Consider the following 21,762-nt stretch of genomic DNA (forward strand, 5'->3'; position numbering starts at 1 on the left):
AATACAACAAAACGTTAAAAAAAAAAAAATGGAAGCAACCTAATTGGCAAAAGGTGTGGGCCAGACAGAACCCATCAAATACCCAGAGCACCAACAGAGTGCTCCTGTTCTTGAACTTGCTGGAAGGAAGGAAACAGATAGAGTCCACAAGTTGAAATAGGTCGGGTTCATCATTACAAGGAAAAGAGTGTTTTGGCTAGAAATAAAAAATGCAAATTAAAACAAGCTTTAAGGTATCATTACAGACTTACTTCACTGGGAAAGAAAATGAAACGGAAAATACGCAGTGGCCGGGGTGTGGGGGGGAGGGATCCATGATCGTATGAGTACTTGGCAGGTTTATAAATGGGTTCAGTGCTTTGGAAACTCAGAATGGCTCTGTGAATAATGAGTTGAAAAGCTGTTAATATCTTTGATCCTGTAATTATCCCCAAGGAAACACGCCCAAAGGGTGGGGGGAGTAATTGTGTATCAATGTTCGCTGCGGTGCTTCTAGTTGGGGCAAAAATTGGAAACAACTCCCAACACCATATGATGGAACCACAGCCAAGCAAACTGTAGTGTAGCGCTCTTTTGGAGTATGGGCACTGCAGGGGGAATGATGTCGAAACTTAGCATTCAGGTCAAAAACTAGGGTGGAGTGAAAACAGCAGAGTATAGAACAGTTGGTGCCTGTGGACTAGAGCTATGTGTGTATGTTAAATTCCCTTCTCCCCTTCCTTCCTTCTGTTTTTTTTTTGGGGGGGGGCAGAGGGGCAGAGGGAGAGAGAGAAAATTTTAAGGGGGCTCCACGCTCAGCACAGAGCCGGCTATGGGGCTCGACCTCAAGACCCTGAGATCATGATCGGGGTTGAGATCAGGAGTTGGACACTTAGCCAGGCACCCCAGAGTATTTTATTTTTAAGTCATCTCTGCACCCAACGTGGGGCCCGAACTCACAACCTCGACATCAAGAGATTCGTACTCTACTGAGTCACCCAGGCTCCCCTCACCTTCCTGCTTCTCTGCCTCTAGTTTTTCCTTGTCTCTCTTTTCTTCCTTCTTCTTCTCTCCCTCCTCCACCTCTCCCTCTCTCCTCCATTCTTCCTTCCTCCAGCCATACAGTTTAAATGACTTCTCCCCTCAGAGTCACGGGAAAGGGTAAATGTCTCCTCCCCTCAAACACTGCCCTTTGTGTTTGTCCCCACAGCAACAGACCGAGTACAGCCTTTCCCATGGTCCTCTCTGCTTTCACTGCCACGGCGAACTCTTACTCATCCTTCAGTTCTCAGCTTCAGTGTCACCTCCTCTGAGAAGACTTCCCTGATCACACCCCACTCTTCCAGAGCAGGCCGGACCCAGGGCATCTCCTCCGCGGCACCATTACCATGACAGGTTTATTTCAGTAATTATCTGTTCAACATCCGTGTGCTACACGGACTGCATGCTCCGCGTGGGTAGGGATTTGGTTCCTGTCTCGTTCACAACGGGCACCTAATAACAGCAGCCCCTCAATGAATACTAATGGCATCTAGTATCATGACTGGGAGCTTATTCTCTGACAGACACCCTGCTAAATGCTTAATGTGGATTATTTTAAGTTTTCACAACAGGATTAGGAGATAGGCACTGCTGTTATTCCTGTCATCGTATCATCTGCCCCAGGACACCCAGGTGCAAAGGGGTCAGATGAGGGACCCAAGTCGAGGGAACGTGGTTCCCAGGCTTCCAGCTCCCATCTTTCCTGCGATCAGTGAGAGTTGAGCGCCAGGCTGGGGCAGGAGGGACTCACCCACAGAGGCGATGTCGGCCAGCTGATCTTCAGCCTCCTCGGGGTTGAGCAGGTCTGTCTTGCTCTTCTTTATGGTGGCTCTCCGCAGAGCTCCAACAATGGAAACATGGCAAGAGAAAAAGACGTTACCCTTTTTGAGAAAAGAACCATACCTCGGTGTCCTTGGGTTCTTGGGGCCACGGACTTGCCATGTGTTGTTGGGTTAGCTAATCCTCGTGGCCATCCGGGCTGGTGGGAAGTAAGAGTATGCCCATTTTATAAAAGTGGAGACCGAGGCTCATGGATGTCACATGACTTTGCCCCAGGGGTAAAGATGAGAACCGAGTCCTGTTCGGTCTAAGTCTGGGCTCTCAGCCACCCTTCCCCTTTGGGCGTGCCTGGGACCGGACATACAAAGACTCCCATGAAAGCAGCACACCTTCAGCACACTTGCAGGCAGGATGGGACTGTGGACGGCTTTGCTCAGTATTTAAGTTCTATTCCTTCCCCACGAGCTCTCCAGGGGACAGTGAGTTCAGTCACATACACCCCCCATGAGTCCATCTCTTCCCCTTCCCCCCAAATTGTAAAATCAATTTTGTAATCTATGGAGATCAAACTCCAGCTCCTTTACTTCCTTTTCAATCTTGGTATTGTTTAATCCAAAGTCCTTGCTCTGTCTAGCCAAATTTCTAACACGGGAGACTGTCCTGAATAGTAAGCTGGATTCTTGGCTATTGATCTATTTAGCGAACACAGATGGGGCTGACCCTGGGCCAGGCGCTGTAGCAGGCATTCTATTTGCAAGCATTAATGCAATCTCCATAAACAATCTGGTGAGGTAGGTATTATTACTCTTGTACCCATTTGATGGATGAGGAAGACTGAGGCACCTGACTCAAGCACAAAGGGCAGGTCAGAAAATGTAAAGCCTACACCAAGGTCCTGAAATGCCCCCAAGAAGCAGATTTGCACCATGCTTGTGTCTTCCTGGTCCTGACCTGATCTTGTGTTTGTTCTTGGAGTCACCTGGGCCCTGAGCATCTATTCCCTGGAGGCCTCTTAGAACCAAAGAGTCTGTTCCCCCAGCCCTGGCTGCTGTAGTCTCCCCTGGGATCCACCCCCACACCCCGAGCCAGGTTCAGAGCAGTTACCATCAAAGGGATGCCTCTGCTCCCCGTCGGTTTCATCCTCCGCGAGGATCACCTCTTCTAAAGAGGAAGAGCACATAGTTAAGCTCCAGCGCCTGCAGGCCCCTCCTGGGCTGGGTTCCCTTGGATCAGGAAGGAGAAGGGTCTGCCCAGCCACCTTCCTTCTCCTCTTGCTGATTGAGGCAACTCAACCAGCTACAAATGTGCTGCTCTGTTCTTCCAGACTCCCAGTCTCACTGCAGCCAACACCACCTCCCTCAAAATGAAACGCAGCTTCCTTACCGTGACCTTTATCAGGCCTTGCCTGATGTGGCCCCTGTCACCCCTGTCACCTCCCGGTCCCTGTTTCCTCCCATTTTCCTCTGCACATATTCTGCTCCAGCCACACCAGTTTCCTGGCTATCACTCGATGCTGCTCCCACCTCAGGGCCTTTGCACTTGCTATTTCCTCTGCCCGGAACTCCCTTCATTAGACATCCACAAGGCTTCCTTTGGGTTCTGCTCCAACGTCAACTCCTCAGCTATTTCCATGCCACCTCGTTCGGACCACCCCACCTCCTCCAGCTTTCTTTCCACTTCCTACGCTGTTTTATTCTTCTTCTCAGCATTGGGGAACACTCAACACCAAATGCCCTTGTTTATTTTCTGTCTCCTTCAGTAGAACATTTAGGAGCCCCAAGCGTGAGGATTTGGTCTTTTGGTCACTGCCATATCCTCAGTGCCTGGAACAGTGCCTGATACACAGGAGGCGCTCCATAAACGTCTGCTGAATGGCCGAACCAATAAACACGCACCCACTGTGTGTTGGGCCCTGCCCTTGCTCAGTGGCTTAGCTTGGAAGCTCTTACTGCACAGTCCCCAGCCCTGCAAGGGAGATGCTATTGTATCTCCACTTAACAGCTAAGGAAACTGGAGCGCAAGGAAGTGAGCATCGCGGCTAGGAGGTGGCAGAGCTGGGATGTAAACCAAAAGTCCCTCAGCCATTACGTGACACCTTATCCTGGTGTCACCCTGAAAGTTTCTCTACCCTGTTCCCGATTGCCTGCTGCAGAGAAGCGAGGCCACCTGACCAGGTCCTCTTTCTCCTGCCATCAGGGCTCTCCCTTCCCCCACTGGCGAGCTGCATGCAGGACTCCGTGTGCTCCGAAACTCTCGGAATGAAGGCCTCACCTGCTTTTGAGATCCACTCCATGTACCCATTGAGCTCTCGTTCAATCTGCTGCTGCCTCCTGAGCTTCAGAAAAGCCCGCCGGTTCTCCACCCGCTCCCTTTCTTTGGCAAACTCTCTGCAGAAGCACGAAAGAGCCAGGTGTGGCTGTTGTTGACATTTTAGGGAGTGTGTGTGTGTGTGTGTGTGTGTGTGTGTGTGTGTTTGGGGGTTCAGAAATCCCTGGAGGGCAGGCAGTGGACTTCAACACGAGAAATCATGTCTCCTGAGATATCAGAACACCACAGGGGTTGGGAGTATTTCTGCCAGCTTCCCACCTTATCCAACAACTGCACTCAGGTAGAGGAAAAAAGTAAAGCCACAGAACCATGCCATGCCAACCACTGCTGGCCGCGTACCCCACTCTGATTCTCTGTACTCTCAGGTAGAGAATATTTTCAGCCCTCTTTTAAGTGAGGCCAATGAGACATAAGCTGAAGATTTCTGGGGTAGCCTGAAATATATCCTTCCCCTTTTTGTTCCCTCTCTCTTCGTCATGTTTGGAGTGTGCAGTGGCCTCTCTTGTGAGTGTGAGGCAGCCGTCTTAAGACCGTGAGGCATCCATGAGACTGAAACCCTCTGTCTGGTAAGGATGTCAGAGTAGAAAGCTAGAATGAATTGGGGTCCCTCACGTCACCATGGAGCCACCATTCCAGCCCCTGGACTTCTTGTGATGAGAAAAACAAAAATCTATTTATGGAGCCCCCCAATCTCCAAACCCACATTCAATCCTGGGGATAAGAGACACTATGTGTCATGAAAATGCGTGTTTGATTGTATACAGAAATATACAGTATATTTGGAAAATGGGAAGGGGGAACCCAATCTATTAGTTTTTAAAAAAATTTAAGTTATAAAAAGTAAAGCACTATAGAAGTTTCTTGTGTGGTGGTTGTGGTTGGGTAAGACTTCTGAATGAGAGGTCTGCATTGGAAAGAACCTTCCCTTTCTCTGGGTGGAGGTTGCTCAATGCCAGGGGTACAATGTTGTGAGCTAATGTTGGACTGGATTCCAGACCTCATGAGTCCTTTTCCTGGGCGCTTTTAGCAGTGCACAACCTGTGCACCTGTACCTGACTTGCTAATAACTTCCTGGCTAACCCAAGACAAGGGAAGGTCTATTTTCTGCCTGGAGAATGAAAACAAAGGTTTGATGGTCTCTTTATGGTCAGAAGATAGTGAGGGGGCGTGGGATGGGGAGACTAGCAGAGACTTACCCTGACAGCACACCCAGCACGAGGTTCAGCATAAAAAAGGAGCCAATGATGATGAGGGGGATGAAGTACAACCAGTTCCAAGTGTTCCCTGAGGCATCGTTGCTCTGTGGGAAATGAGGACGGAAAGTAGGTGAGAGTTCATGGGACTCAAGTATGACCTGACAGGTGGGAGAAGGGGGAGCTCTGCCCTCAAATGTCCTTGGCCTGTGGAGTCCTGGAGCTCTGGAAGCATAGAGAGAGAAATGGAACTGGATCAATTAGTGGGGGAAACCCCAGAGGTACCATTAGACAGACAAAGCCCCCTCTTAAGCATGTAGGCCTCACAGGACCCAGGAACTAGCATGAAACTCAAGAGAACATCCCAGACCAAACTCCAGGAAAAAAGAAGGAAAAAAAAAAAACCCCAATCAAAATGTAGAAATGATCCCCTGGTTCCCTCCTTCTCCCTGATATAGTCACACTCTTCCCTTAGAGGAAGTGCATGAAGGCAGGGCCTGAAGGCCAGGTTAAATCACCAAGACAGATGGCAGGGCAGTGAGCCTTTTCCTCAAGGGTCTCCCTCCTCTATGCTCTGCAGCCTCAATGTGAACCACAAAGAAATTCCCAGATGTGCCCAGCTCAGTTTTCGAAAAGGCAGGGAAGATGTCTACAAGTCAAACATTCTTCTCTGGATGGCAGAACACTGTGCCAAGAAGGAAGTAAGAGGAGGGGATGAAAATCAAGACTAGAAAGAGAAAGAAAGGGAGAAATATAAAAACAGGTGCTCATGGAGTACTTGTGCCAGATGCTCTATTAGCTATGTTAGCTTAGTTACTCATTTAATCCTCATGATGACCCTATTCTACCATCATGCCCATTTTCTAACTGGGGAAACTGAGGCCCAGAAAGACAAAAGTGCCAGTCCAAGGTCCCAGAGCCAATTGGTGGTAGACATGGGACTGGATCCAGGAGGTGGGGACCCAGAGCACATGGAGGTAACCTCTGTGCTGGGGAAGCCCTGGTGTCAGCAGCTGGAGCAGAGGGAGCCTTATGGTGGTTCATCAGGTCTGGGACACCCATGGAACATGGCTTTAAAAGCTCACCTTTAAACACACCCATACGATGCTACTTCTCCTGCCCCTGCTCCCACCAACCACAAATACTAGGATGAGAAAGACTGATTCTATCAGGTGTTGGGGAGTCTGAAGAAACTGGAATCTCCCTTATGTTGCCCATGGGAGGGTAATATGGTGTATGAGTGCTCTGTGCCTGTGGTAACAAAGAACTACAACCAGGGGCCTTAAAATAACAGAAACTTATTGTCTCACAGTTCTTGGAGTCCAGATATTTGAGACCAGGGTGTCAGCTGGGTTGGTTGGTTCCTTTTGGAGGCTCTGAGGCTGAATCCATTGTATGCCCCTCCCCTGGCATCTGGGGGTTTGCTGACAATCTTTGGCGGTTCCTTGGCTTATAGACACATCACCCTGATCTTTACCTTCATCTTTGCATGACATTCTCCTTGTGTGCATGTCTGTCTCTCTGTCCAAATTCTTTCCCCTCTTTTAAAGATGTCGCCATATTGGACTAGGGCCCACCCTAATGACCTTATCTTCCACAATGATCCCACGTCCAGTGAAGGTCACACTTTTCTCGTACTGGGTGTTAGGACTTCAGTATATGAATTGGGGGAGGGAGGACACAATTCAATCCATAAAACATGGTACAACCACTTTGGAAAAGGGGTTGGGAATTTCTACCAAAATTAAATCACATACTTGTACTACCACCCAGAAATTCCACTCCTGAGTCCTGGGTCATTACCCAACAGAAATATGAATGGCATGGACAAGATTGTTCATAGTGGTGATCTTCATAATAGCCCCAAACTGGAAATGGTCTGAACCCTCATTAATAAGAGGTTAAATAAATGGAATGTCATGCAATGAATGACTGCCACTTGTCACATGAAACCTTACGGAGTTAGTTAGTGTCAGGCAAAGGAAGCCAGACAGAAAAGAACATGTATGGAAGATTCCATTTCTACGAAATACAAAAGCAGGCAAATTAGTCAACCATGTCTGAGGTCCTGATGGGGCACCCTTTGTGGAGGGGGCCCCACGGGGCTTTCAGGGCTGAGAAGGTTCTGTTTCCTGATCTGGGGGTTGGTCACACAGGCGTGCCCAGTTTGTGAAAATTCATCAAGCTCCTCACTTAAGATCTGTAGGTTTTCTGTATGCTTATTTTACTTTACTTTTTAACCATATTTTTTGGGGTCAACTTTACCATAAAAAGGAAGAAAATTTTGACCCATGGTACAACGTGGAAGAATCTTGAGGACACTATGTTGAGTGAAATAAGCCAGTCATAAAAAGGCAGAGGCTGGGGGTACCTGGGTAGCTCAGTCAGTTGAGTGTCTGCCTTCAGCTCAGGTCATGATCCCAGGGTCCTGGGATTGAGCCCTGCATCGGGCTCCCTGCTCAGTGAGGAGTCTGCTCCTCCTTCTCCCTCTGCCCTCCGCCCTACTTGTGCTCTCTCATGCACTCTCTATTTCAAATAAATAAATAAATTCTTTAAAAAAATGCTTTATGATTCTACTTCTATGCAATCCCTATAGAAGTCACAGTCACAGAGATAGGGAGTAGATGGTGGGCACCAGGGGCTGCAGGAGGGAGCAGGGAGTCAGTGTTCAGTGGGGACACAGTCTATTTGCAAGATATAATGAGTTCTGGAGATGGGTGGTGGGGATAGCTGCACAACAATGAGAATGTACTTACTGCCACAGAACTGGACACTTAAAAATCATTAAGACGGTAAAGTTTATGTCATGTACCACCATTAAAAAATGGAACACAAAGCGAACCAACAAACAAAGCCAACTTTCATCATGGACACACACAAGTTCTGGAAACAATATGTCAGGGCTCCTCGTTCATGTCCTTCTTCCAACAAACACCCAAAGTTCTGATGTTTTGCTTCTAGAAGGTTCTGGAAGAAAGAATGGAGTCAGCAGAACAGGGCTGGACAGGAAGGCAGGACTGGGTTTGTGCTTTTCCTTTCCAGTGCTGCGGCAGCTGAGGCTTCTCATGCCTATTCCTTAGGCTAAATATAGTCCAGGGAGAGAAAGCCCGCACCAGCCAACACAAGAAAAAGTCTGGGCCATCTCAGGAAACAGGTTTGGGATGGGGACAGAGTGGCGGGTGGGGGAAGAGAGGTGGGATGGAGCAGGGAGAAACAGCAGAGGCCCCTCAGAATTGAGGCAGCCCCTCCATCTCAGACTCTGCTCCCAACCCAGCTCCCCAGTAGGCTTAGGACCCCTCTGGTCCATGACATGTTGCCCAGCCTAATAACAGACATACCCAGTGCCAGGCACTCAGTCTACCTGAGCTCAGTTAATCCTCTCATAGACCCCAAAAGGTGGTACACAACTCTTCCCATCCTCCTTGGAGGGTAAGGAGAAGTAAAGTTCCATGTCCAAGGTCCATTCTGGGTTGCCTTTTGTCTCCCCACTCTCCCAGTACGTGGGAATGTGACTTTACTTGGAAATAGGTCTCTGCAGCTGCCATCAAGTTAAGGTGAGGTCATGATGGTGGGGGGGGGGGGCTCATCCAATGTGACTGGTGTCCTTTTAAAGAGGAAAACACCAGGTTGAGACAGGGACCTGCAGGGGAGAGGATGGCCACATGGCTATGGAGGCAGAGTGTGGAGGGAAACCAAGAAGCACCAAGGGTCAACAGCCACTGGAAGAAGCCAGAACGAGGTGAGGAAGGGTTCTACTGAGTCTCAGACGGAGCATAGCCTTCCTGACATCTTAGTCTCTGGTTTCTGGTCTCCATGAGATGGCAGCCACAGAAAACAAATATAGCTACTAATTGGCAGAGGTATCCCACCCACCAATGCCCCTGTCTGCCCCTGGATAACTCTTCTCTAGTCACATGGGCTCCTTTCAGCTCCTCAGATACACTAGGCATATAGTCCCATCTCAGGACCTTTGCACCTGCTGCTCCCCCCGTTGGAAGGCTCTTCCCCCGGATTCCTACATGGTTCCTCCCTCACTCTTCTTCAGGTCTTTGCTCAAATGCCACTTTCTCCAAAATGTCTTCCCTGATGGTTCTTTATTTCTAATCCCATTTCCTGTGCCAGATTTTCCCTTAGCTTCACCCTCTCTATACTTTTCCTATTTCTCCTGCTCACGGTCCATCTCCCCAGCTAGAATGTCAGTTCCACAAGGTGCTCTTTTTGGTTCTTGTTCACTGCTGTATTCCCTAGCACAATGCCAGGTAGGCAAGCAGTGCACAATACATGTTTGTGGAATGACTGAATGAGAGGAGGGTCCAAGTTCCCCACACATCCCGCGTCATCAGTTCCCAAGCTGTCCTCCCTCTCCCACCTCCCGAGTTTGCTCTTCTCCCTGGGACTGAGAGAGAACTTGTTCTCTTTCCAGTATGGCCCCTGGGGTCTGCTTGCGAACAGTATGGGAACTACGTTTCCCAAGAAGGCTAGAGCTGCCACCGCTATTCTGATAGCAGACAATGTAGGGGGTCCAAACGTCCCCTCCTGGGTCTGACCTCCTTTGGCAGTTCAGAAAAGGGCGCGTGTGTGCACGAGTCTGGTTGGCGAAATGGAGGAGGATGGAAACTTGCTCACCTGTCATAATCAGGAATCCTGAAAAGGACGGGTTCTTAAGAGTCCTGTCTTTTTCCCAAAGGCTCAAAGCATTCCAGTGCTTGGAACACTATTTCTTATTAGTGCTGTCACTAAGTATTTCTGGTGATATGGTGGGATGGCCCGTCCCAGTCCCCCTGTGGTTGGCTGAGGGCCTCATGCTGAGTGCTGGCCGATAAGGAGTGAGTGGAGACAGCTGTGCCACTTTGGAACACTGAACTGTCACCGTGGGACCCTTGGGGCTTTTTTTCTACTTGGGACAGCAAGTGGCAATGTCCTAGCTGTTTTATTGGCTGGCTTCCAAGTGGCAATGGTGAGCACAGCCCCTTCTCCCTCACTGCCAACCCATGCTAGACACGTAGTGTGAGCAAGAAAAGAGATCTGTTGTTAATGTCATGGAGACTTTGGGGGATGTTTGTTACTGCAGCATGACACATTTTCCTGGCTGACACACCCTGATATCTCCTTGGTTTGCTCCTTCATCTCCTTCAGGGCTTTCTCAAATGCCACTTTCTCATTGATCCTTCTATGGATCTCATGAGGAAGGTGAGGAAAAACAATGTCTCTGGTATGTCTGATGGAGAAATCGGTACACCAAAAGGTAAAGTTCAAGATTACAACGCACTAGTTGTATCTGTTCTCTGAGCCTCTGTCTGGAGCCCAGTGTCCCCTGGAGCCCAGAGTCTCCTCGATCTTGGTGTGGTTGATGCCTCCTCATCACTCACTCTTCAGTTCCACTGTTCCCAGCTCAGATAAGCCTTCCCAGCCCTCCTGACCCACAGGAGTAGTTCCTCCCTCTGGCACTGCCAGACATCCTTTCTCTTCCTGGCATGCTTTGTTCTCTGATTCACCTTGTCAGTTTATACCTTCGCTTGTTTGTAGACAGTCTTTGTTCCTAAAACCTCACCTCCCCAGTGCCCAGAACGGCACCTGGCATACAGCAGGTACTTACTAAGCGTTGGTGGCATGATGAATGCAGGTAACCTTGAGGTCCCTGGAATGGGTTGTTTAAATAATACCAAGGGCAGGGACACCTGGGTGGCTCAGTCGGTTAAGCGTCCGGCTCTGGATTTCAGCTCAGGTCATGATCTCAAGGTCAGGCTCCATGCTCAGCAGGGAGTCTGCTTGAGATTCTCTCTCTCTGCCCCTCCCCCACAAAATAAATAAATAAATCTTTAAAAAAATAGTATCATGGACAGGAGACTGTGCTTATCTCAGGTCCAAATGATCAGGCTGTTTCCCTGGGAACAAAGAGGCAGGCAGGACAACCACTGTCACTTTAGTGACAAATACCCCTTGATTCCCACAGTTTCCATACCCAGGGGATGGGGGAACCAGGCTGAGGAAGGCAACGTGACTCGCCAGCTCGCACAGGGTGTGGATAGCACAGCTGGGGCTGGAACCGTCCTTCTGGCTTGCAACAGAAAGATTTTTTTTTCTACTTCACCTCTTCGCTGCACTTACATAGTATTTTATATTTATAATAGTTGGCCCGTGAGAGCCTTAAAGGAGAGACTGATTCATCCCCGCACTGCTGGTGCCTAGCGTGGCGCCTGGCGTTTAGCAAGCGTTCAATAAATACTCATCAAACAAATTAATGGCTGAGTCCCAGTAAAATTCTTAAGTGCTTTCTGTTTTATGGTTTATTTTCCTCTTTTTTTTTTTTTTTTTTTTTGAGCCTGGTTCATTCAGAAAAAGTACAGAGGATGTTAAGAAAAAAAATATGCAATTCAGGAGAACACCCAATTCCCCAGCATACTGGATAAAAATGGTGCGGGTTTGACCGGGAAAGAGCCAAGGTCCCACAGAGGCTGTGAGGGAGGTCGTATGTCCCAGTTTATACTCACTGTAGATCACACAATGCCTGTTAATTATTTTTTGAGTCCTCCTTTCCTATTTGCTCTCAAAACTGTCCTGGTTTGGATGATAAATTACACAGCCTCTCTGCCTATTTGGTCCTGTCACCTCCTCTGGCCTCACCAGCTCCCTCATTTCCTTTACTCACTCCCCACCTTGCTGCTCCTCATAAATGCCAGGAACATTCCTGCCCCAGGGCCTTTGCACTGGCTATCCTGTCTGCCTGGGCTTCTTTTCCCTAGCATACTTGCATGGCGACCCCCTCACCTCCTTCAGGGCTTATTAGAAGAACTGCAACCCTTCACTTTGACAATCCAAAGCTCCTCTCCTGTTCAATTTTTCTCCTAAGCTCTCTTTCCCCTCTTACACAGGACTCCTCAAAGTTCAGCCCACAGCCTAGCCACTTGTGTTTGTAAATTATGGTTTTACTGGTACACAGTCATGACCATTCTCTTATGTATTTTCTCTGTGGCTGCTTCTGTGTTATGACAGCAGACTGAGTAGTTGTGAGAGAGATGGTGAGGCCTGCCAAGCCTAAAATATTTAAGATACTCTCTGCCCTTTACACATACATATATAATCTCTAAATTATGTTGATGATCCCAATTCCCTGCTTCCTCCACTAAAATGTCAACTCTCCCCAAACAGGGATTTTTGTCTCTTCCATTCACTGCATATCCTGAGTGCCTGGAAGAGTGCATGAACGTAGGAGGCATTCAATGAATGTTTGTTGAATGAATGTATGACCCAAAGTCCCCTCAGTTTTGGTGATTTGAAATTGGCCAAAAGGAGCATCTACGAATTATAAAGGGTTTGGGTCAAAGATCAGTTTCAAGCACAAGTGACCATTTGTTAAGGGACACACAGTTATAATCATCAACCATGCACAGTCTCGCTGTCTTCCTAACTGACATTAACTGAAGGAGAGAAACAGAGGGAGAGACACACAGTAAAGCAGAGAGGTGGAGAAGGAGAAGACAGGTGGAGGAGGAGACAGAGACAGATACGACATAAAAGACACAAAGAAAGAGGGGGAGGAGGAAGAGAAGGGGAGAGTCAAACAAAGGGGAGGGGGTGGGATGATGAGTTCCCAGTGCTGGGTTCGAATCCAGATTTCGCCACACTTGGCTATAGGACCTTGGCAGGTTGCTTTATCCCTGTGGACCTCAGTTTCCTCATCCGGATGATGGGTCTAAAAATGCCTCTCGCACAATGTTGTTTTATGGATTGACTGACAGTACAAGAAGATGTGTGGCATCTGATAAATTCAGTGAATGGCAGCCAAAAATGAACTTAGGTAGTGTTGGTCCTGCCAGGACCCCCATGCTGTTCACGACAGGTCCTGGGTGAAGGACCCATGCCTCTCCCCTTGTATCCACCAAGAGAGGGCAGTTCCCATCACCCACACGCTGCTTCCAGGCTGCTTTGGGCCAGCACAGCGCTCCTGAGCTTCCCCATGCCACCGCCACCACCTGGGGCAAAAAAACCAAGTTTGGGCCACTCTATCACGTGACCGATGTTCACTAAACTCACTGGGTAATGATGCGTCTGTCAGATCAGCATCTTGTACGTCTCAAACTTGTATGTCAATAACACAAAAACCATAAAGAATCCCTGAATTCTCTAATGTAGGCTCTTTGGCCCCTAATGTACGTTTTCTGCCCCAGACTTAAAGAGAGTTTGAAGAAATTACTCCTTTAAAAATTAAATGGCTCGGGGCACCTGGGTGGCTCAGTGGGTTAAAGCCTCTGCCTTCAGCTCAGGTCATGTTCCCAGGTTCCTGGGATGGAGCCCCACATCAGACTCTCTGCTCAAAAGGGAGCCTGCTTCCTCCTCTCTCTCTTTGCCTGCCTCTCCATCTACTTGTGATCTCTATCTGTCAAATAAATAAATAAAAAAAAAAAAATTAAATGGCTCTCCATGCTCAGCGGGGAGCCTGCTTCTCCCACCCCTCTGCCCCTCCTCCCACTCATGCTCTCTCTCTCAAATCAAGAAGTAAAACCTTAAAAAAAAAATTAAACTGCTCTCCTTCCTTTCCCCCATATCTCTTTCCTGGGGTTCAGTTCAGGGCACCTGGTCCTGCACGTCCCGGCCGCCAACCTCCGGCCACACTCTCTATCTCGGAATCTTATTTGTAAAACGGGGGATAGTCCTCTCTCCCCCTCAGGTTATTTATAAACCAAACTCCTGACTTTATTTGAACTTTGTCAGTTTCCCATTAATGTCTCCTTTCTGTTCCGGAACCTCACGTCACATCCAGTTGTCACATCTCCTTTGGCTCCTCTGGTCTGTGATAATTTCTCAGTCTTCCCTTACATATATCATGACCTTGAGAGTCTGGGACAGGACTGGCCAGTATCCGGCGGAACACCCTCCAGTCTGGGTTTGTCTGATGTTTTGCTCATGATTACACTGGGATTGTGAATCTTAGGGAAGAAAACCAGAGGTGAGGTCCCCTGCCCATCACATCCGTCAGGGGTCATACGATAGTGTGTGTGTGGTTGGGGCGGGGGGGAGCGTCCGACCTTGGTCCTTTGCTTCAGGTGGTGTCTGCGAGGTTTCCCCCACTGTAAAATGACTTCATCTCTCCCTTCCCTACTCTATTCTCTGGAAGTGAGTCACTAAGTCCAGCCTACCCTCCAATGAGGGGGGAGACTCAACCCTGCTTCTAGAAGTGGAGCATCTGCATTTATATTAAACAGAATTCTTCCATAAGGAAGATGTCCTTTTTCTTCATTTAATTTGTTTATTTAATAGTAAAACAATAAGAATGAGCATTGATTATTGCTATATTAATTGAGCCTTTGGTGTTCACTCTCTCTGGACGGGTGAGTAGCCAACACACTGTGGACACACCCAGAAAATATTCATTTCCCCCCTTCTCATAATAAGCAAAAATATCTTTTTTTCCCTCTTAAATCTATAACAAGACAAACCTATTTTTTTTTTCCTGATTACAAAAGGAAATTGTGCTCACAGTAGAAAAATTGATAATACAGAGAAGAATCGGGAAGATAAAGATTCCTGAACCCCACTCTCTAGAGGCCATCTTGGTACAGTGCGTTCCAGCCTTTCATTCCCTAATGTATATTTTCAAATGTACACACTTGAGAGCAGAAGATGGGACAGGCTGAAGTGGATCGCAACCCCTACGATCATGTGTGGAAACCCTGAGCCCCAGTGTGATGGTGTTAGGAGGCGGGGCCTCTGGGAGTTGGTCAGGGTTCGAGGGGGTTACACAGGTGGGGCCCCCATGATGAGGTTAGTGTCTTTATACGAAGAGACACCACAGAGCTAGCTAGCTGTCTCTCTCCTGGCAAGAAGCCGGCTGTCCTTAAGCCAGGTGGAGAGTCCTCACCGTGTTGGCCCTATGGTTCCAGCATCCAGAATCGTGAGCAATGAGTTTCTGTTGTTGAAGCCGCCTGCTGCATACTCTTCTAATGGCAGCTGGAGCTAAGACATAGGTTTACCTAACCTTGATTCTTTAAAAAAAAAAAAAAATCAGTTCTCCCCACTCGTCATTCTACAGTGTGCATTTCTACGCATCCGTAAATATTCTCCCAACAGATGCTTTTTAATGACGACGTAATATTCCATCATACGAAGGGACCATACGGTACTGAACCAGTTGCTTCCAGTTTTGTTCTATTTTTACAAATAATGCTGAGATGCACATCCTGATATAAATCTTTGACAACACTGCTGATTAGCTGGGGTTAGGCTTTTTCCAGAAGGTGCTTGATTTAACCAGGAAGCCAAGCAGAAAAGAAAAGGAACAAATCAAAACTGGGAAAACCTGGAAGGGGGCTGAACATGCCATGTAGGTGAGCTACTGCTGTTTCCTTTGCCAAGAATGCTCTCCCACAAACATCCGTCTGGCGCTCTCCTTCTCTCTGGAAATGTCACTTCCTCTGAGGAGCCCTCCCTGATTGCTGACCTAGACTAGCCCTGCCTTCCTCTTGTGCTCTTTTGTCTTCACAGGGCATGTCACCACGTCCCCTGTTATGCATTTGCTTACTGTCTATGTCCCACCATAGATGAAGTTTTTGATTTATCATGTTTAATGTTTCTGTCCATCTCCCCTATCAGAGCGAGGGTTTTTGTCCATCTTCTTCATGGTGGTGGGTTCCTTCCCCTGCTGCCACCTGCCCATTTCCCAGCATACCGTAGGTGCTCAACAGTTAGTGAATAATCAAATGGTTATCAATGATATTGAGAAAAGAAATGAGATGTTGGGATTGTAAAGTCCTGCCCACCCAGGCAGGTGGCATCCATCTGGCTCATGGATTCTAAGAAACCTGGAGCTGGTGCACCCAGACTCTCTACTCCTGGGTCTCACCTGCCAGAGGCCAGCGAGGCCATGCCCACGGGCCTCGGCTCTAGCACAAATACAGAGGATAAAGATTCCAGACCTTGTGGCTGCCTGTGGCCAGATGCATTGAGAAGGCTGGGCTGGCAGAGGGCAGAACACAACAGCAGAGCCCAAATGCCTAGAAAAGCAGCAGCTCTGTCCTCAGCAGCAGAAACTCAAAGGCAGTCACCTTCGCCCCCTGCCTTTGACAATGAGAGGCTTTAATGGTTGTATTAAGTTTGTGTCTTAATTTGAGAAGCCCTAGACAAGGGTTCAGGTCCAGTAGTTTATCTGGGAGGTGTTATGGATTGAATAGTACCTCCCCCCAAAAGGATACATTGAAGTGTTAACCCCCAGGACCTCAGAATGTGACCCTATTTGGAAATCAGGTCATTGCCGAGGTCATTAGTTAAGACCAGAGGGTGCTGGAGTAGGGTGGGCCCTAATCCAACATGACCTGTGTCTTTATAAGAAGACAGCCGAGTGAAGATGGGATGTTCACGTGGAGGGCAGAGAATGTGTAAGCCAGGGAATGCCAAAGATTGTTGGCTAGAAGCTGGAGGAGGGCCAAGAGGGCTAATGCTTCTGGCACCCAGACTGGGAGACAACTAATGTCTGTTGCTTTAGCCACCACTTCGTGCTACTTTATTACTGCTCTAGACTCACATCGGGCCCAGATCATGGGTGGAGTTTCTACTCACAGGATGATGGTGGGATGTAAGTACATGTAAAGTTCTAGAAGGCTACTCGGAGTTAGGAACAGCTACTAGTGTGTTGAGGGTGAGGGTGGGGAATGAAGTGGAACCCCACAGCTCACTCTACTTCGTCAGGTGCTGCTGGGGTTTTTATGATAAGAAATTCATATGTTTCTGAGAGCCATGCCTACCAGGGTGGAGAATTCAGCCTTATGCAGAGCTTGCTGAGGACCAGGCACTGTTCTAAACACTTCACATGTACCCAGCTCACTCAGTCCTCCTGCCCTGTGAGGTAGGACCGTGCTTCTGCTCATATTGCACAAGTGGAAAGAGGTACAGAGAGGCCAAGTGACTTGCCCAAGGTTGCACAGCAAGGAAGTGGTAGAGTCAGGATGGGGACCCAGGCAGTCTGGTTTCTGACTGTGCTCTCACCACTTCCCCTCCTCTTGTTTCCCCAAAGACAGCTCAGCTCTAAGCTTCTAGGACAAGTATCTCTTCCAACAATGGTGCTTATGACTAGAGAATCTTCTGGAAATATGTCATCCTGCTCATGCTTCCTCTCCCACTACTAAGTACATCCCCAGTGTCTTCCTCTGAACCTCTGGACACTTTCTCTGGACACAACCCTTTCCCATGTTCACAATTTTCTTAGCTTCTGTTCCTCAGTCCCATTCTCTGTCCAAGTTCCTTACCTTCCTGGCCCCGGGCTCTGTTTCACTTCCAGCAGGGCTCATTTCCCTCTGCAGCCTCCTCTCACACCATCCTTGCAAAGCAAAAATCTAGAACCCATAAAAATCCCCCAGCAAGCTTTTGCCGATTGGGTGTAATCTTTGATCCAAGCTCTTTGCAAGTGAGGCCCAAGAGAGAGACTGAACATTTCTTAGATCTGTGGTCTGTTTCTAGGATGCTATGCTTAGACAAGGTCTTTATACAAATTAGGACACCATGTCTCCTTCTTACATTCTTTATAGTTGTCAAAAAACTGTAATAATGGTGAACTATAATACCAAATACCACTATTTGGCAATACCAATAATATAATACCAAAAAATGGTAGTCTACAATACAAATTACACTCCTGAGATGTGGCTTGTGCAGTATGTGACATGCTCAGCTGTCCATGGCACTTTTGCAATCCACTTCCAGGCTGTACTCTCAGCCCCACCCAAAAATGAGCCACTGATCAAAAGGATAGATAGGTTCTTGCAAATCTCCATCCACCCCCAAGGGGGAACCTTCCTTAAGAAACCTCAACTGCCACCAGGAGGAGGCTTCAGCAGCCCCACATGTAGGAAGAAACATGGTGTTGCTTCCCCAGCAGGCCAAGCCCTGGCTCATATGGCAGAACCTTAACTGGCAATTTCAGCATTTACGCAGGCAGAGAGGACACCTCTGTGAGTCAACAGAGGTATATGTGGACCAGCCCAATGAGGTCACTACACTTGTGGCACCTTGTATTCCTGACTCTACCCATCTCCAGCTGCTGACAGGTGACGACTCGGCGGGGGGAGGTACAGGGGGGTGAGGAAGGTGTGCTGTGTTTAGGGCAGAGAGAGTTCTAAAACCTGTACATCTAAATATCTATCAAAATTATAAATACACTTTAGTTGTTGACCCAGTGATCCCACGTCTGGGAATGGACACCACCAACCCCTGCTATTTCTGCACAAGGATGAAAAGACATAAATGCAGTAGGGCTCATGGCAGCTCTGAGTTCAATGTCAGAGGATGGGGAACCACCCAAGCATTTGTCTCTGGGAGAACTGATTAAATGAACCAGAGCCCACCAAACAATGGACTGCTATGCAGCTGTACAAAAGAACGAGGTCATGTTCCATGTCCTACCATGGAAAGATCTCCAGGATATGTTGTCATGAGACCCCCCCCCCCCACCCACCCACCAAAATCACAGAATAAAACAGCAGGCATAGAATGCTACACTCTGGGCTAAGAAAGAGGGAGGACGATATAGATTTGATTACACTTATATTTGCATAAACACAGAGAGCATACACCAAGGAGCTGAAGGGGTGGCACCTGGTGGAGGGATAGGAAACAGGATGCAAGTGGGGCAGGTGGGCCTGTCTCTAACGTTTTCAAGATCTCAGACAAGAGTACTGATGGAGGCCCACATACTCTGTGTAAATATTTAAAAGCTACTTAATAAAATATGCTGTATGCTTCGCCTTTGTAAACATACCTTCATAAGCACTGGGAAGGTCAGGGTGGAATTTAGAACCTAGACGTCTGCCCTGGATCATGATGTGAACAAATCCAGCCCTGCCCCTGGACCATGCCTGGCCTGCCTTCTCTCCCACTCATGGCTCCATCTGGCCCGGGGCAGGGGGCTTCATGTACACATGCATGGACATTTCTGCTCACATGGCTAAGCTCCAGTCACATTAGTGCCAACAGATGCTCCTAGGACACCTGGCCCAGTTGGAGAACAGACCCACAGAAGAATCTCATGCAAGTCCACAGAATCTGGACTTGGGCAGAAAATTCCAGAATCCTGGATAATCCAAGAAGGCTGTCTAGAAAGTGGGATAGCTGGTACCAGCTTCTGAAAGATATATCCCCTGTGCCCCACGGGCTCCTCACCCTACAGAGAAGGAATGTGGCTGGCAGAGGGCCCGTGAGGGTCCCAACACAGAGTCCCTTTGTATATATCCCGGGATATTACTCTTTTATCCATATGGGCTTGTGAATCACACATTTACATATTAAAAAATCTAAAATTATACTTAAACATTTTAACAGTGAAAATTTATGCAGCATCTAAGTGCCCTCTAGATTTCCATGTCCCAAGGGGCCTTCTCTACCTAAAGTTCTGATGCCTCCTGCCCCCTCGCCCCGTCCCACCTCACCGGCTCAGAGTCCCTCCAATTCAGCCTCAGGAATTGGCTGGTCCAGGAGGGCCACCTCTCCCCATACTTGCATCACTTACGTTGTAGAGGAGGTCAGTCCACCCTTCCATGGTGATGCACTGGAAAACTGTCAGCACTGCAAATAGGATGTTGTCGAACTGAGTGATCCCATTGTTGGGCCCTTCCCAGTAGGGCTGACATTTGGTCCCATTGGGGCAGGTGCGGGCGGGTTCCTCTGTCCCACACGGAGCCGGAGACTCACCCTGAATGTCATCTATGAAAGGGAAGGGGAGAAGAGTCAGGGGAAAGGGCTAGGAAAACCAGCTCTGAGAAACAGGGGCTGTAGAGATTCAATATTGTTGGAAAAAAATGACTATTGCAATGAATTTATCAGTATTTTTTTTTAAAGATTGGCTTTGTTGATCTATTCATTGTTTTCTGTTTTATTAATTTCTTCTCCAAGTTTTATTACTTTCCCTGTACATTTCCTAAACTTTTGAGATGGATTCATTTCTTTTAAGGCTATAAATTGCCCTTTGCGTGCAGGTTTAGTTGCATCTCACAAAACTTGTCATGCATTATGATCATTATCACTCAAGTAAAATATTCAGCAATTTCCAATATTATTTCTTCTTTGACCCATGGATAACCAAGATGCATTTCTTATTTTTTTTTAACTTGCCAGATGTTTACAAAAACATTATAGCATAGGGGCACCTGGGTGGCTCAGTCGGTTGAGTGTCCGACTCTTGATTTCAACTTGGGTCATGATCTCAGGGTTGTGGAATCAAGCCTTGTGTCAGGCTCTGTGCTCAGCATGGAGTCTACTTGTCCCTCTCCCTCTGCTCCTCCCCCCATGCTCTCTCTCTCTCTAAAATAAATAAAATCTTAAAAAATAGAATAGCATAATGAATTTCCATGTACCTATCACCAATTTCAACACTTACCAACTCAGGGCTAGTCTTGTTTCATCTGAATCCTCTCCGCACACTTTGCCTTGCGCTAGAATATTTCTAAAGCAAATCTCAAATACCCTATCATTTCATCCACAGAGAAGAAGCATGCCTCTTAATTTCTTAACTTTAAATGAACTTAAATTAACTAAACTTAAATTAACTTAACTTCCAAACACTTCCAGGGTTATCTTTTTGTTACCAAGTTCCAGCTTAATTACACTGGGGTCAGAGGATTATATTTTGTATACTTTGGTCCTTTAAGATCTGTTGAGATGTGCTTTCTGTTCCCTGATATAGAGGGTCTGGGTGAATATGCCACACGCGCTGTGAGATGGTTGGGGGCAGCGTTCTCCAGACTTCCATTAGGGCAAATATGTGAGTCACGTGATGCTGTTCTTCAGTTGTCTGACTGATTTTTTCTTTTTTTCCTCTTTTCTCCCCTCCTCTTCTCTCCCTGTTTCCCTCTCTCCTTCCCTTCCTTTTTTTTTTTTTTCTTTCTTTTCTTTTCTTTTTTCTTTTCTTTCTTTCCTTTGAGATGTACTAGGCTCAGGGAGCTGTTCTGGGGGCGAGGGAGGCCAGTACACACAGTACTTACCCTTAGGCACAGGAGCTAAGTTTTCTCCCCAAACAGCAAGAGGCAGATTGTAAAAATGCCACAAGGAAAGAGACACATGCCAACAGATGCCCCTTTTGCTGGCAACCAAAGACAACTTCCTGGTGAAGTTGGGCTGGGTGCCAAAGGTGGGGTCTGAATTCCAAGGTGTTGATGGGGAGACCCTGGAAACACATAGCATCAGGGGACCATCGAATGACCCAGGGGTGTCCCCACTGGACCACAGCAGTGGATACAAGAGGACCCTATTCAGTGAGTCACACTTTTGAAGGTTTTCAGAGAGCAACACTGTCCGCCAAGAAAACAAACAGCCAAGTCGGCAAATTCAAGGTCTCCACAAAATAAAAATAGCTCTCAATGTATGTGCTATAGGCACAAATTCCCAACCCCCACTCAGCATGCAGCAGAGAGAAATAAACCAGCACGGAAGGCGTGAATCTTACTGGCCTTTGAAGCGT

The 21,762-nt window shown here is 47.7% G+C and overlaps 1 protein-coding gene across 8 annotated transcripts in view; it reads right to left on the reverse strand.

Moving 5' to 3' along the window:
- CACNA1A (calcium voltage-gated channel subunit alpha1 A) overlaps positions 1–21,762 on the reverse strand; it is a 286,734-nt gene that overhangs the window by 92,295 nt on the left and 172,677 nt on the right. For 6 of the 8 annotated variants that reach the window (XM_059160169.1, XM_059160170.1, XM_059160171.1 and 3 more), the window contains 5 exons: positions 19,816–20,009; positions 5,325–5,428; positions 4,072–4,187; positions 2,904–2,961; positions 1,772–1,863 (listed from right to left, as the gene is read on the reverse strand). In XM_059160169.1, coding sequence (XP_059016152.1) covers positions 1,772–1,863; positions 2,904–2,961; positions 4,072–4,187; positions 5,325–5,428; positions 19,816–20,009 — 564 coding nt within the window. The remainder of the gene's footprint in view (positions 1–1,771; positions 1,864–2,903; positions 2,962–4,071; positions 4,188–5,324; positions 5,429–19,815; positions 20,010–21,762) is intronic. The other 2 variants (XM_059160168.1, XM_059160167.1) reach the window with 1 other exon arrangement.

The sequence above is a fragment of the Mustela lutreola genome, chromosome 2 (assembly GCF_030435805.1).
Source record: "Mustela lutreola isolate mMusLut2 chromosome 2, mMusLut2.pri, whole genome shotgun sequence".
Classification (NCBI taxonomy): domain Eukaryota; kingdom Metazoa; phylum Chordata; class Mammalia; order Carnivora; family Mustelidae; genus Mustela; species Mustela lutreola.